Below are 15049 nucleotides of genomic sequence, written 5' to 3' on the forward strand. Positions count from 1 at the left end.
GAGCGGGTGAGTGGGGCTGGAGGGGGGAGGGCTGGGCTGGGCCGGGCCGGGCCAGGGAACTGAGGGTCCTCTTAGCTTGGGTGGGCGCCAGCCGCAGGAGCCAGGGGCCCTGCCTTGTGTCGGGCTGTGCGTGCGCTGCGCTGGGCGGCTGTCGGGGCCTCTCTGCTGCTGAGGACGCTGGAGAGCTGGGGCTGAGGGTGCTGCTGGGGCTTCTAGGTGTGGGCACAGTGCCTGTGCCTCCCCGGCTTCACGGAGCAGCTGGTGCTGGCACAGTCTACGGGCGCAGTAGTCGAGCAGGGCTGGGGGCCAGGGCCCAGTAGTACCCCAGCCCCTGCAGACAGCACTGCCTGGATTTGGTTCGACTCCCTGCACTCTTTGTTGGGACGCCTGGAGTCTCTCCTTTTCCATGGCCAAAGCAGATGGTCCTCGTGGGGGGGTTGAGGACCTGCATCTGTCTGAGCTGAGAACAGCTGCTGGCTTGTGGGGGCTAGGGAGAGTGCTGGGGTGGGTTGGGGGGGCCGGGGCCTGGGCTGTGGAAGTCACTAAACGCCCAGGTTCCCCCAGTGCTGGATTAATGATGGCTGGTTCGTGTCTGAACAGGCCCTGGAAGGGCAGGGTGATCCCCTGAGCTGCGTCTCACAGAGGCCGCTTTGGGGGTGGAGGCTGGGGGGCAGCTGCCCTGGCTCGGGGGGGGCCCACAGGGACTCTCAGGGGAGTGGGTTTCCCATATAGCAGAAGCCAGGGTCTTATCTTCCCTATTGCAGCAGCGGAGGGAGCAGGAGGACTGCTGTGTGATTGGACACCCCAGGGAAGCGGATGATGCCTATAGGGGCACCTAAAGGGACCTGCAGCACCTCTGGGCTCTGCACGTGTCTAGAGTGCGTAGGCTTCTTCATGTGTGTATGTGCGCGTACACATGCACCGAGTATGCCCTTAGATGCCCATGTGCACATACGCCCATGGCCATGTGCACACATGCGTCTAGGTGCCCATGTACACACGCGCTCAGCCTGCAATTCCACCCATCCACACGCACACTCAGGCCACATATATGTATGCACACAGATATGCACACATCATGTCAACACCCATGTCTGCAAGTGCACAGAGTGCACACATGTATGCAGAAACCCAGGAGCAGATGCAAAACGCACACTACACAGGCCCTCATGTATGTTTGCATGCACATGTGGTGCACACTCCCGCCCACGGGGCATGCAGAGGCAGCCGGGTGGCTCTTGCGGGTGCACTGCCTTTATTATCACGGGGCAGGGGCATGGCGCCAGCCTGCACCCCCCGGACACACGGCCCCCCCACCTCTCCACGCCCCAGCAGCTGGGCCCCTGCTGCGGCTGGAGGTCTGGTGCAGGAAGGGGGGGCAGAGGGGGTCCCCGGGAGCCGGAGGGGAAAGCACGGAGGCCCCTGCACGGGGGTTTACAGGTCGCTCTCGCCGTAGAGCGCGTTGGAGAAGGAGACGTAGTCGAGGGCCCCAGACACGGAGTCGGCCCCCACGTACTTCGTCATGCGGGTGATGCAGTACTCGGCCTGCTCCGGGGGCAGCTCACGCCGCAGCTCCTCCACCGTGATGTAGTTCTGGGGGGGAGGGGCACAGTGGGGGTCACAGGGCTGGGGGACCCCTTGGGTCCCTCCTGGGGCTTGGCGACCCCCCCCCCCGCCCCATGACCTCTCCTGGGGCATAGAGACCCTGGCATGATCCCTCCTGCTGGGTGTCACAGGTCACAGGAACCCCCTCCCCAGTCACGTGGGGCAGCCTTGGGGGGTGGTCCCACCACCCCGCAGCATGGTATGCTCGTGGGAGGGAGCCAAAGCTCCCCTCTCCCAGCATGCCTTGCAGCATCGGGAGCCCTGGCAGGCTGCTTGGTGTGACAGCACCCCCCTACCCTTTCTCCAGCATGCCCTGCTGCAGGGGTTGCCTATCCCAGCATGCCTTGCGGTGTCACCCTCCCCTCCGGGCCCCAGGGCAAACCTTGTCGGAGGCGAGGATCTTGAAGGAGGCCATGACCTGTTCGGCCGTGTCGGTCTCGGCCGTCTCCCGGGTCATGAAGTCGATGAACGCCTGGAAGGTCACGACCCCCGTGTTGTTGGGGTCCACCAGCGTCATGATGCGGGCGAACTCCACCTCGCCCTGCGGGAGATGGGGGTCAGCAGGGGGTGCTGTGCCATAGGAGGAAGCCAGCAGGGGGTGCTCTGCCCTGACTGACAGGGTCTGGGAGGGGCAGGGTTTGGATGGGAGACCACTGTTGCCCACTGATCCCCAGCACTAGGGATCCTAGTCGCTGCCCAGGCAAGCTGAGTATCCTTTGGAAGCTAAGCAGGGGCGGGCCTGGCCATGGGTTGGATGGGAGCCTACGTGTGTGTATGTATCGGGTGGGGGCAATTATTTCAGGTGGAGGGCTGCTTACTGAGCTATGGCAAGCCATCAAGGGCTGCATGACAGGCACGCAGGGGCAGATAAATATTAATTTTCTAAATGTTTTAGCAGCCCTGCGAGCTGGATAGAATGAATGGCCTGGCAGGCCGCAGTTTGCCCACCCCTGGCGTATATACTGGTATCCCAGCCCCGTGCCCAGACTGCCCCTGAGAAGCCGGAGGGGGCCGGCAGGTGGGTGGGAGACTGCGCGCGCTGGCGTGCCAGCATTAGGGGGTGACGTGCTGGGGGGGGGCTCTCACCAGGTCGTAGCCCATGGAAATGAGGCAGGCGCGGAAGTCATCGGGGTCCATCATCCCGTTCCGCTTCTGTGGGGAAGAGTCGGGTCAGGCCGGCGGTGCTGTCCCCAGGGTCCCTGCGACTCCCAGCTGCAGCCCCCAGCCAGGGGGACCTGGGCAGCGGGTGGGGGCAGGGCCAGGGGGCGGGCGGGCGGGCGGGGCTGACCCGGTCGAAGTGGTTGAAGGAGGCCCGGAACTCGTTCATCTGCTCCTGGCTGATGCCCTTGGCGTCGCGCGTCAGGATCTGGTTCTCCACCTCGTTGATGGTCCGCGCGATGGTGGTCAGCAGCTGCTCCCAGCCCACCCGGATGTGCTGCGGGAGCGTGTCGGGGCGGAGGGTCACGGCCTGACCGCCGGCCCCCCCGTGCCCCCCCTTCCCCCCCCGTGGTCACCCCCGGCCCGGCCCACCTCCATGGTGTAGCTGGTGTGCTTGTTGTCGAAGACCAGCGCCTCCTGGATGAGCTGGTGGTCGCCCTCCAGCTTGTCGATGTTGGTCTTGTAGTTGATGATGTTCTGCTCGTGCTGCTTCAGGTGGTTCATCTGGTCCTCCAGGGACCCGCTGATGTCTGCCGAGACGTGGCCGATCTCCTGGGGGCGCGGGGGGGGGTGTTGGGGGACGGGAGCCCAGGCGTCCGGGACCCCGCTCCCCTCCCAGCGCGGGGAAGGCCTGGGCTCCGGCCCCCTGCTTGCACCCCCAGCCTCCCTCCCCTCCCAGCGCGGGCAGCGCCCGGGCACCTCCATCTTGGTCTGGATCCAGGGCCCGATGATGTTGGCCTGGGCAGCGAACTGGCGGCGGAGGCGCTCGTTGGCTTGCTGCCGCGCCAGCTCCTCCTGCAGCGTCTGGTCGCGGTGCGGCACCAGCTGCTTCACCTGGGGGCGAGACGGGGAAGTGAGGGCGAGCGCGCGCCCCCCCGGCTGCAAGACGGACAGCCGGGGCACGCTGCGGTGGGCTGGGACAGGTCGGGGCACGCTGGGCTGTGGCAGGCCATGTCGGGGCGTGCTTATGGCGTGTTGGGCCATGCCATGGCGGATTACGGTGTCAGCGTGGGGGGCTGTGGTGTGTCATGTCAGGGCGTGTTGGGCTGTGGCATGTCGGGCCATGCCGTGGTGTGTTGGGGTGTGTCAGGGTGTGTTGGGCTGTGATGTGTCATGTCAGGGCATGCTGGGCCATGCCTGTGGTGTGCCGGGCTGTGCCCGTGGCATGTCGAGCCGTGCCGGGCCTCACCGTGTCCCACTTGGAGGCGATGTCGAGGTGGGACAGGGCGCTGTAGGGGTTGCCGGCGCTGAGCTTGATGCCGTACGTCTGCGCGATCTTCTGCACCTCGGCCTGGATACCGGCGATGGCCGCGCGCTCCTTGTCGGCCTCGGGCAGCGTCGCCTTGAACTGCTCGTGCGCCGTGATCAGGGTCTGGCGGGTGCGGGGGGCGCAGGGTCACGACGGGAGCCAGGCGTCCGGGCTCCAGGCCCCTGCTCTCACCCCCAAGCCCCCCTCCCTGGGTGTCCAGGAGCCGCCTGCCCCCTTCTCACGCCCGCACCTGGATCTCCTCGATGCTGTGCACGATGAACATGTCCTGCAGGTCCTCGCTGGCGCCGTCCAGCCAGTTGTTGAAGGGGGCGGCGCGCTTGGCGAACTCCAGGTACAGCTGGTCGATCGTCTCCAGCAGCTTTTCCACCCGCTGCGGGGGGAGCCAGGCCGGGGGTCAGTGGGGGGCAGGCCCGGACTCCCCAGGGGTCTTCCTGCCCCCCGGCCCCTCCCCAGGTGCCACCCAGCCTCCAAGGGGCTCCCTTGCCCCTCCAGGACCCCCCCACCTCGAGGGCATCGCGGCGCTTCTGGGTGAGGGTCCCCAGCGTGTCCCACTGGTCGCAGATGGCCTGACAGCGGGAGTTCACCGAGGCTGCGTCGTGGTAGTCCAGCTCGCTGCGGGGGGGCAGGGGTTAGAGGGGGGGCCCGGACACCCCGGTTCCTCCAGCCCCAGGAGGGCAGTGGGGAGCGGGGGGCCGGGCGCCTGGGTCCCGCCTACTTCAGCTCCTGGGCGATGGCTGCGATCTGCTCCACGCGGTCCTGGTGAGCCGCCAGGTCGCTCTCAAAGGCCTCGTGGCGCCGCAGCAGGGCCCGGACCTCGTACAGCGACGCGGCCTCGTAGTCCCGCAGCGTCAGCGCCTCCTCCTTCCCTGGAGACGGGGGCGGGGGTCACCAGGGGCCGGGCTCCCCCCCGCTCCGGGAGGCGAGGGGTTAAAGCGGGGGCCCGGCCGCCTGGGGCCGTGGGGGGGGGGGGGGTACCTCTGGTCCAGGTCTCGTGCAGGGTGGCTTTCTGCTTGAACTTCTCGGCCAGGTGGTCGAGGCGCTCGAGGCGGCGGATCTCGGTGAGCAGCCACTCCTCGTAGCCCTTCTCCACCTGCTCCAGCCCCTTCCAGGCGTTCGCGATGTCCTGCGGGCAGGAGGGAGGGCTCAGCCCGGCCCTGCGCGTCTCCCCACCCGTGACCTCGGCCACGCTAGGGCCACGTGCATCTCCCTGCCCTGGGGGCATGGCCACAGGAGGGGCACGTGTCCCCACCCCAGGGACATGGCCACGTGCATCTCCTCGCCCGTGAACTTGACCACTCAGGCCCCACGCGTCTCCCCCTGCTCATGAGCGTGGCCACGCCAGGCCCCCGTGCATCTCCCCACCCAGGCATGTGGCCACGCATGCCCCCTGGCGGGACTCACCGAGACCATCTTGCCCTCGGAGGGCATGAAGGCGGGGCGGTTGCTGAGGCGCAGCTTGGTCTGGAGCGTGTTGAAGTTGATCTCGAGCTGGCATTTCTCCTGCACGCGCGGGGGCTTGTGCACGCGGCGGTAGTCGCGGAAGTCCTCCAGCTTCCGGCGCATGGCGCTCATGCTCTTCTCGGCCACGCGGTTCTCCAGCCACGGGATGGTGCGGCGGATCCACTCCAGCAGCTGCCGGTAGTGCGGGACAGGGAAACTGAGGCACGGCTGGCCAGGGGGAGCCCCGGAGCCCCCCCGAGAGGGACCTGGGGGCCCATCCAGCTCGCCACGGACCAGGGTAGAGGGACCCAGGTGTCCGGGGTCCCAGCGTGGCCCCCGAGCCCCCACTCCCCTCCCAGGGCAGGGGGGCACCCACCTCGCTGGCGAGCTTCTCGTACTCCTCCATCAGCTTCTCGTTCTCCTGGTTGACGGCCAGCACCTTGCAGATCCTGTTGGCCGCCGTCTCGGCCTGGAGGGGGGGAGAGACCCCCCGTCAGGGCCAGCGCGGGGGCAGGAGCCCCCCCAAACCCCCCGGGCCAGGATTGGGACCTCCTCCCCTGCCTCCAGGGTACCTGCTCGGCCCCGGCGAAGGCGTGGTAGAAGCAGGACACGTAGGTCATGATGGCCTTCTCGTCCGGCTTGGGCGTGTTGACGATGTCTGCGGGGGGCAGGTGGGTCAAGGGGGCGGGGAGACCCCCCAGGCCTCACCCCCTCCCCGAGGCCCCAGGTGTCCGGGCTCCTGGCCCCGGCCCCAGCCCGCACGGCCCTCCCCGCGCTGGGGGGAACCCAGGTGGCCGGGCCCCACCTTCGGCGTCCAGCATCTTGGGGATGTCCAGGTATTTCTCAGCCACCTCGAAGGCCGTGTTGAGGTTCCCGATGGGGTCGTCCTGAGGGGGGGTGAGATGGGGGCTGTGGGGGGGCGGGGGGGCTCCACTCCCATCGGCAGCCCAGGACCGGGGCGCATGGGAAGGGTCAGAGGTCACAGGGAAGGGATGACGACAGGGCAGGGGCAGGGTTTGCAAGGTTGGAGGTGTCACAGCGGGGAGGGGGTGGGTCGTGGAGCGGCTGGCATTGGGGGGTCAGGGGTCTCGGTGTGGGGGTCACGGGCTGGGGTCAGGGGTCATTGAATGGGGTTGCAGCGGGGGGGGGGGTACAACAAGGGTCCCAGTTCACAAGGTTGGGCAGGGTCACAGGACGGGTCACAAAATTGGGAGGTCACAACAGAGCGGGATCAGGGACGGCAAGGCAATGGGTGCTGGGGGCAGCAGACGGTGCGGCTGGGGGGGGAGGTCATGGGTTGGGGTCACAAGATGGGGGTGCAGCTGGACGGGGGTCACAGCGCGGGGTCAAGGGTCGCAGGGCAGGTTCGTAGGGGTGTGGGGGGTCACCGAATGGGGTTGCAACTGGGTGATGGCGGGGTCACAGGAGGTCAGAGGTCACAAGGTGGGAGGTCGGGGGGGGTCACAGGGCCAGTTTGCAGCCATTGTTAAGTGTGGGGCAGGGCAGGGCAGGGCAGGGCAGGGGTCCTGGGGGCGGCACCTTTCTGAGCTTGGCGTAGTCGATGAGGTCGGGGCGGTGGCGGTGGATGAGGGCGCACAGGGCCAGCCCGTCCTTCCAGCTGGGGGAAGACACCCGTGAGCCCCACGTGCACATGCACACGTGTGCACACACAACCCTGGGCTCCAGCCCCTTCCTTCCCCCCACCATCACCCACGTGGGTTTGTAGCCACGGGCTGCGCCAGGCTCAGACACACGTGTGCACCCCACGCACAACGCCACCTGCACCCCTGGCCAGGCACAGCACGCACACGCACACACGCACGCACGCACACACACCCCCCCTCCACAGCTCTTGGCCCTGCCCAGGTCTGGCAGCTCCCCACCACCGGCTGAGCCCCCCGCCCCCCCAGACCTGATGTGGAAGTTCTGCACGTTGACGTTGCGGTACGGCGCCGTCTTGCGCTGACACCACAGCAGCAGCCCCTCCTTGGCCGAGGTCTCTGTGGGGGGAGTTGGGGGGTCAGACCGGGTGGGGGGTGGAGGCACGTGGACCCACCTCCTTGGGCTGAGCAGGGGGAAGAGGGCGGGGATTTGGGGTTTGCACATGCGTGTGCCTGTGTGTTGGAACAGGGATGTGTGTGTCTTTGGGCCTATGCATGCAATTGCCTGAGGGGTGCGTGTGTGTGCAGGCGCATGCATCTGCACATGTACGTGCATTGGCATAAAGGGGGATGTGTGCATGTCTGTGTGTGCGATTGCCCGACAGGTGTGTGTGCATGCCTGTGTGGGTGTCTGCATACATGTGCACACGTATGTCTGTGCATCAGCACAAAGGGGGGGGTGTGCTTGTGTCTGTGCGCTATTGCCTGAGAGGTGCATGTGCATGCATATGCGTGTGTCAGCACACGTCTGTGCATGTGTATGTGTGTGTTGGCACAAAGGGGGTTGTGGATCTATGCATTTGTGCTTGTGTCTGTGTGCGCGCTTGCCTAAGTGGGTGGGGGTGCCTATGCGTGTGTCTGCATGTGTGTACATGTATGTCGCTGTGAGTTGGCACAAAGGGGGTTGCATTTGCCAGCACTTGTGCCGGTGTCTGTCCGTGTGACTGCCTGGGGGTGCACATGTGCACACATGTGTGGGTATGTGTGTCTCTGCACACGTGTCTGCACACGTATATCTGTATGTGTTGGTACAAAGGGGGTTGTGTGTGTATGAGATAGTCTGGGGGTGCGTGTGTGTACACACTCATGGGTCTGTGCATCTCTGCCCGTGTCTGTGTGTGTTTGCACAAGGCAGGGTAGGGTGTGCATTTGTGCCTGTGTGTGTGTGTGATAGCCTGTGGTGTGCAAGTGCGTGCATACATGTTTCTGCATGCATGCATGTGCCTGTATATCTTTACCTGGGGGGGCGGGTGCACATTTGTACCTGTGTTTGTGCACGTAATTGCATGGGAGGCTGCATGTGTTCACACATGTGTGTCTATGTATTTGCACAGGGGGGTTACGTGTGTGTGCTTGTGTCCGTGATGCCATGGGGGGACATGTGTGCACACACGTGTGTGTGTGTGCATGCGGGCACACTTGTGCCTGCATGTGGGTTAGCATGGGGGCCCATGCAAGCGCACACATGTCCACTGTGTGTGTGAGGGCACGCGGTCCACACGTGTGTGCTCACCCTCGACGGAGATGTCCTGGATGGCGAAGCGCAGGATGATCGTCCAGATCATGCCCAGGGTCATCTTCAGGTTCCCGTCCACGATCTCTGGGGGGCCAGGATGGGGGGATCAGAGCTGAAGGGGGGACCCCTGCCCCCCAAACTGGAGCCCCTAGGACCCTGCCCCCACCCCCGTGGGATCCAGGCCCCCCAACCCCCAGGTCTCTTCCCCCAGCCTGGACCCCTGGGTGCTTGCCCCCCACTCCCATCCCCAGGGTCTCCCCCCAAGTCTGACCCCCCAGGTCTGGACCCCAAGGACCTGCCCCCTCCCTTTGCCCCCCCAGGGTGCCCCCCCAGCTTGGACCCTTGAGGCCCTGCCCCCCACGTCCCCAGCATCCAGCCCCCCAACCCCCAGGTCTGCCCCCCCAGCCTGGACCCAGGTCCTTGCTTCCCCCTGCTCCCACCCTCAGGGCCTGGCCCCCCCAGCCTGGCCCCGTAGGACCCGGCCCCCCCGTTTGCCCCCCAGGGCCCTGCCCCCGTCCCGCTGCTCACCCTCGGCACCGATGGAGACCAGCTTGACGCCCTTGCTGGAGATGAAGTCCAAGGCCTTGTTCACGTTGGCGATCTTATGGAACCGCATCTTGCCCTTGTCCGGCTTGGGCAGGCGCTCACCTGCACGGGTCGGGGGAGATGCCATGAGAGGGGGCACACGCGTGTGCAGGCACAGGGGAGAGATGCTGCAAAGGGGGCACACGTGTGTGCAGGCACGGAAAGCAGTGATGAGTCGGCCTACAACCACACTGACATGTGGTGGGAGGGGGTTAGTGACAGGGACACCCCTGAACATACGTGTGTGTGTGTGTGTGTGTGTGTGTGTGTGTGTGTGTGTGTGCCTACATGCGTGCAGGAACACGTGCATGTGGACACAGTGTTGTATGTGCACACGTGACATAGACATGGAGACACACCTAGGTGCACACACATGAATATGCATGTAGACAGGGCTGTGTGCATGCACACACACATGCACACGTAGGTGCACACATGTATACACATGAAGACACTGCTACAACCAAAACCCCTGAAGACACGGAAACACACATGGATGCACACGTGTGTATATGCATCCAGATGCCATGTTGCATGCACATACATGTAGGCATATGCATGTATTTGCACACACCAAACATAGACATGGATACATACATGTATACACACATGCACACGTGTATGAATGAAGACAATGCTATATGCACATGCACACATGTATGCATACACAGGTACACGCATGCAGATACCATGCTGTAGGCACACAGGCACATACGTGCATGCACACGCACCTGCACACATGCACCTATGTGTACACACACATCTGCCTGCACAGCCGCATGCTCACCTCTGCACACTCAAGCACCCATGCACAGGCACACATGGTGTACGCGCACCCCCCACATGCACATCACCCTCCTCCGCTCACACATGTGCAGGTGAGTAGAAGCCATGCAGGGGTCAGACACGTGCATGTAGCTGCACACGCGTGTTGCATGGCCTGCACGGACCTGAGATGACCTCCAGCAGCAGCATGAGCTTGAGGCCATTGCGGAAGTCGTCCTCGATGTTCTCGATCTGGGTGCCCGCCTTGCGCAGGTGCGAGTTGCACCAGGCCGTGAATGTCTGCGGGGCGGGGGGAGGGTCAGGCAGGGCCCATTCAGTGGGGGCTCGCTGCTAGGACCCCCGCCCGGGGCATCCGGGTCCCAGCGCCACCAGCTCTCACCCCCCGCAAGGCCCCAGTCTCCTCCCAGGGCTGAAGAGTCCCAGGCGTCCGGGCTCCCCAGGAGGCCTGAATGTGTGCGTGCCACGGGATTGCCTTTGCACATGTGGGGGACAGGTCTGTGTGTGTGCACGCGCGCGCCCGCGTCTCCCACTGGCCCCAGGCCCAGGCCCTGACGCAGCCCCACAACAATGTCCCGACTCGGCAGATCCCGTCCCCGTCCCGTCCCCGCGTGCCAGGGACTGGGACAGCTGCTATGGCCCCCCCGCCCCCATCCCACCTGCGGGGACTCGGCAGGGCCTGGAGAGGTGACTCCGTGCACGTGTGTGGCCGTGTGTGCCCGCCCCCCGGCCTGCGGCACGTGTGAGATGGTGTGGGTGTGTGCACATCCATGTGCTTGGCAGCATGTGATTGCATGCGTATGTGCGTGTGTGTCCACGCATGTGCGTGCATGTGTGCACCTGTGTGTCTGCATGCCTGTCTGTCACACCCAGGCGACTGCATATGGGTGTGTGAGACTTTCAGTAGGGGGCTGTGCATCTGCATGCGGAAGTATGTGCATGTACATGCACACACGTGTGTGCATGCAGCCCCGGCCCCCGCCCTCAGCCCACCTCCCCTCCCAAGAGCTGCAGAGACCCCAGGTGTCCGGGCTCGCAGCCCCCCCCTTGCTCTAACCCCCAGGCCACACTCCCCTAGAGCCAGCGGGAACCCAGGCGCCCGGGCCCAGTGCTGGCGCCTGCCCGGGCCTGGTGCCCGCTGGCAGGGGCAGGGCCGGGGAAGCCTCGTTCAGGGCTTAAGGGGCTTTAGCAGCCGCGACACCACGGCAGGTGGGTCCCAGCCCCCGTCTGCCCCCTCAGCCCCTGCTCTTGGGGGGGGGGGGGGGGTTGTAGCCACCTGGGCCACTAGAAAGCCCCTCTCACAGCTCGCCTGGGCACACACGTGCCCCTCTCGCACACACATGTGGACACACACACAGTGTCACTCTGCCACCCTTGGCCCTGGCATGCACACACACGGACACGCTCACTCCCCTCACTGCAGTCTATGCACCTGTGTGCCAGTGCGTGTCCTTGTGCCTGCACACGCACTTGTGTGCACACCCCCTCCTCCCCCCCCCAGTGCCTGCACACGTGCCTGGGTGTGCACATACATGCTTGTGCGTGTGCACATGCACTCACACCCCCCACTTTGTGCACCCACATTCACATGCCCATCTACACACACTTGTGCTCACACACCACATGTGCCACAAACTTTACATGTCCACATACATACTTGGGTACACACATGCATGTACACCTACATGGACACACACACACACACACACACACGAGCTCACACACACCTGCTCACACACTTTGCATGTGCACATACACACACTTGAGCACAGACATGTGTGGACACATACACATGTGTACACACACCCTTGTGTTCACACAGTTGTGTGCACACAAACACCTGCATCCCCTTGTTGTGCTCATGTGTGCACACATACATACATGCACACCCCGCAGATACACACCCCTGCTGCTCTCACTCGTGCACACACATACATGCATACACCCAGACCCACTCTTGCTCACACCTGTGTGTGAACCTGAAGCCCATACACACACACACACACACACACTGTGCTGATCTCCTCGTGTGCGCACATACACCCATGCACCCCCCCAGTGCTCATGTATGTGTGCCTATGCACCTACACCCATGCACGCGCGTGCACACACACACACACACACACACACACATAGCAGACATACATTTGGGTATGTGTGTATGAATGTCCTGACACACCCTAACACAAAGGTGGGGTCTGTGCACATGTATACACACATACACACACAGATACACCTGTGTAAGCGCACATACACCTGTGCACACCCCAACTCCCACCCTCTGGTTCTCACCCGTGTGTGTGTGGATCCATGCACACACACAGACACACACGTGTGACTGCACCCCCACACTCCCCCCCCCCCAGGCCCTGCGGGGGCCGAAATACCCCATGAGCTCAGTGCCTGGCGCTGGTTTTAGCCGCGGCCTTACAAGGGCAGCGCCGGGACTGCAGCCGGCGCCACCCGATCCCCCGAACCCCCGAGTCAGCAGGAACCGCGAACCCTCCCCCCGCCCCGGCGGCCGTGCGAGGGCTGTGAGTCTCCGCCCTGGCACTGAGGTCCTGGGGGTCCCTGGGCCGGCCGGCTGGGCCAGGCTGGGATTCCCCCGGGGTCGGTCCCGAGTCACCCCCGATTGCAGCGTGGGCACCGTGGGGCACAGGCTGATGCCACGGCACGGCGGGGCATGGGCATGCGGGCCTGCCTGAGCGTGCACACAGCGCATAGACAGGCCTGGACACAGGCGTGTGCATGTGAGTGTGCGTGTCCTGATATGCTGCATCACAGGCGTGTGGACACACACACACACACACACAGAGCGGACAGATAGATTTGGGTATACGTGTGTGCATTTCCTGACACACCATAACATGTGTGAGGGGCTGTGCATATGTATACACACACACGCGCGCGCGCAGAATTGTGCACATGCTCCAACAGGCTGTAACTGCCCATGCATACAGCATAGACACACCCAGAACCCAGGCACCCCTGGGGCACACACGTGTATGCGCGCGCACACACACGCACACATGCGCGTGCACACACACACACACACACACACACACACACACACACACACACACACACCAGCACCATCCCAGGCCCTTGCCCTGCCCATGCGAAGGACACGTGGCACCACGCCTCCTTCCTGGGGGTCTCCCCCCCCACACCTGAGCGTGGGACCCCCCAGCACTGCAGGGCCCCGGACACACACCCGGGTCTCTCCGGCTCTGGGAGGGGAGCAGGGCCCGAGGGGTGAGCGCGGTGACGGCCCCCCTGCCCCAGCCGGGGTGGCACTACCCTGGGAGGGGTCCCTGAGCCAGGCCGCAGCCAGGTCGGGATCTCCCCAGGATTGGTCTGGAGTCACTCCCAGTGCCCCGGGGCCTGAGCTGGAGACCAGCTCCTGCTAGAGGTAATCCAGAGTTGCTCCTGGTTGTGCTGGGGCTGGATCTCAGATCACTCCTGATTCAACCCAGAGTCGCTCCCAATTGCCCCAGGGCTGGATCTCAGATCACTCCAGTGTCAATCCAGAGTCACTTCCGATTGGATAGGGGCCGGATCTCAGATCACTCTGGATTCAATCCAGAGTTACTCCCAATCGCCCCGGGGCTGGATTTTAGCTCCCACCAGAGCCAATCCTGATTGAATCAGAGCTGGATCTCGGCTCGCTCCAGCGTCGCTCCCAGTTACCCCGGGGCTGGATCTCAGCTCCCACCCTAGGCAAGCCGGAGTCACTCCCCATTGCACTGGGGCTGCCCGGCTTGGGCAGGGAGAGGCCCCGGCGTCCGGCGCTGGGTATATTTAGCCCGCGGGCCCCCGCGTGCCAGGCATACCAACACCACGCTGGGGACATGCTCCCCCGCCCCCGGAGGAGGAGGTATCACTTACCCCCAGCAGCAGCTGCCTCTTGCCTGGATCACCTTCCCCTTCCCCTGCCCCCGGGTTACCAGTGCCCCCCGAGCCCCCAGGCCCTGCCCAGACCCCCCCAGCAGACATGGGGGGATCCCCCAGCCCCTAGCAGAGATGGAGGACCCCCAGATCCCCCCCAGCTCCCCCTGCGAAGAAGGGGTCTCCCCGAGCCCCCGGCAGGGAGGGGTCCCCCAGAGCCCCCCAGGCCGTGCACCTTGCGCTGCTGCTTCTCCCAGGCGGGGTCGAGCAGCAGGTCGCGGTCCCAGTCGTCCTCCTGGGCCATGTACTCCTCCGTGGAGGTGACCACATAGGAGTGGTTGTACTGGACGTGGGTCTCCACCTGCGTGCCCATGGCGGCCCCCCTTCTTCGCTGCCTCAGACCCCAGCCCCAACGCGCCACCCAGGCCCCGAGACATGGCGCTAGGGGGGTGCCCGCCTTTTATAGGGCCCGGGGGCAGGGGGAGGGGGCCGGCGGCCCGGCTCCAGCCAGGGACAGGTGGCGCGGGGGTCCCCCCCCAAGCCCAGGGCCCCCCCACCCTTGCTGGCTCTTAAAGGGCCACTGCACTTGTGCAGAAGGTGGGGAGGGGCCACGTCAGCGATAGAAAATGCCTATGAGGTCATTGGGGGGGGCCACGGGGCCAAGGAGCGACGGATGGCGTCAACGGCAAAAATAGGTGGGAAAAGGGGGGGGGGGGGGAGATTGTGGGTCTCGGCCACCTGGGCTGTCTCCGGCTCCGCGGGGGGCGCAGGGGCCGGGAGCCCGGGTTCGCCCCCGCTCTAGGTCCGGGGTCGTGTCCAGCACGGAGAGGGGAGCGGGGCGGGCGAGAGCCAGCGGGGCGCCCGGGGCCTTCTCCTGCTCCTCCACCGCCCCGAGGCCTCGCCTTGCTCCGTGCCTCAGTTTCCCCTCTGCTTAGGAAAACCGGGGGCCACCCCCAACCGCCCCCAGTCTGCAGGGGCTCTCCCCCCCGGCACAGAGCAGCTGGGATCCCATCCGTGCCCCCATGCAGGGCCATGGGGCACCCTGGCAGGGTTGGGGGCAGCCAGATCTGCCCCGGGGGGGGGCAAGAAGCAGGGAACCAGCCCCCTCCCCCCATGGCATCCTGGGGGGGGGGGTCACGCTGC

General features: G+C 65.1%; 1 protein-coding gene across 1 annotated transcript; it reads right to left on the reverse strand.

Moving 5' to 3' along the window:
• Positions 1 to 1235: 1235 nt before the first annotated feature.
• On the reverse strand, positions 1236 to 14431 carry ACTN3 (actinin alpha 3). The gene is made up of 21 exons (XM_059718412.1): positions 14142 to 14431; positions 10186 to 10300; positions 9179 to 9298; positions 8648 to 8734; positions 7386 to 7473; positions 7013 to 7091; positions 6279 to 6360; positions 6046 to 6131; positions 5850 to 5942; positions 5435 to 5665; positions 5009 to 5156; positions 4749 to 4899; positions 4537 to 4645; positions 4263 to 4403; positions 3953 to 4135; positions 3463 to 3597; positions 3136 to 3315; positions 2894 to 3040; positions 2692 to 2757; positions 1988 to 2146; positions 1236 to 1593 (listed from the first exon to the last, which is right to left on the reverse strand). The coding sequence occupies exons 1-21, from the start codon at positions 14277 to 14279 to the stop codon at positions 1435 to 1437; spliced, it is 2697 nt and encodes an 898-aa protein (XP_059574395.1). The 5' UTR covers positions 14280 to 14431; the 3' UTR covers positions 1236 to 1434.
• Between the last annotated feature and the right edge of the window lie 618 nt (positions 14432 to 15049).

Source organism: Alligator mississippiensis, chromosome 15, assembly GCF_030867095.1.
Source record: "Alligator mississippiensis isolate rAllMis1 chromosome 15, rAllMis1, whole genome shotgun sequence".
NCBI lineage: Eukaryota > Metazoa > Chordata > Crocodylia > Alligatoridae > Alligator > Alligator mississippiensis.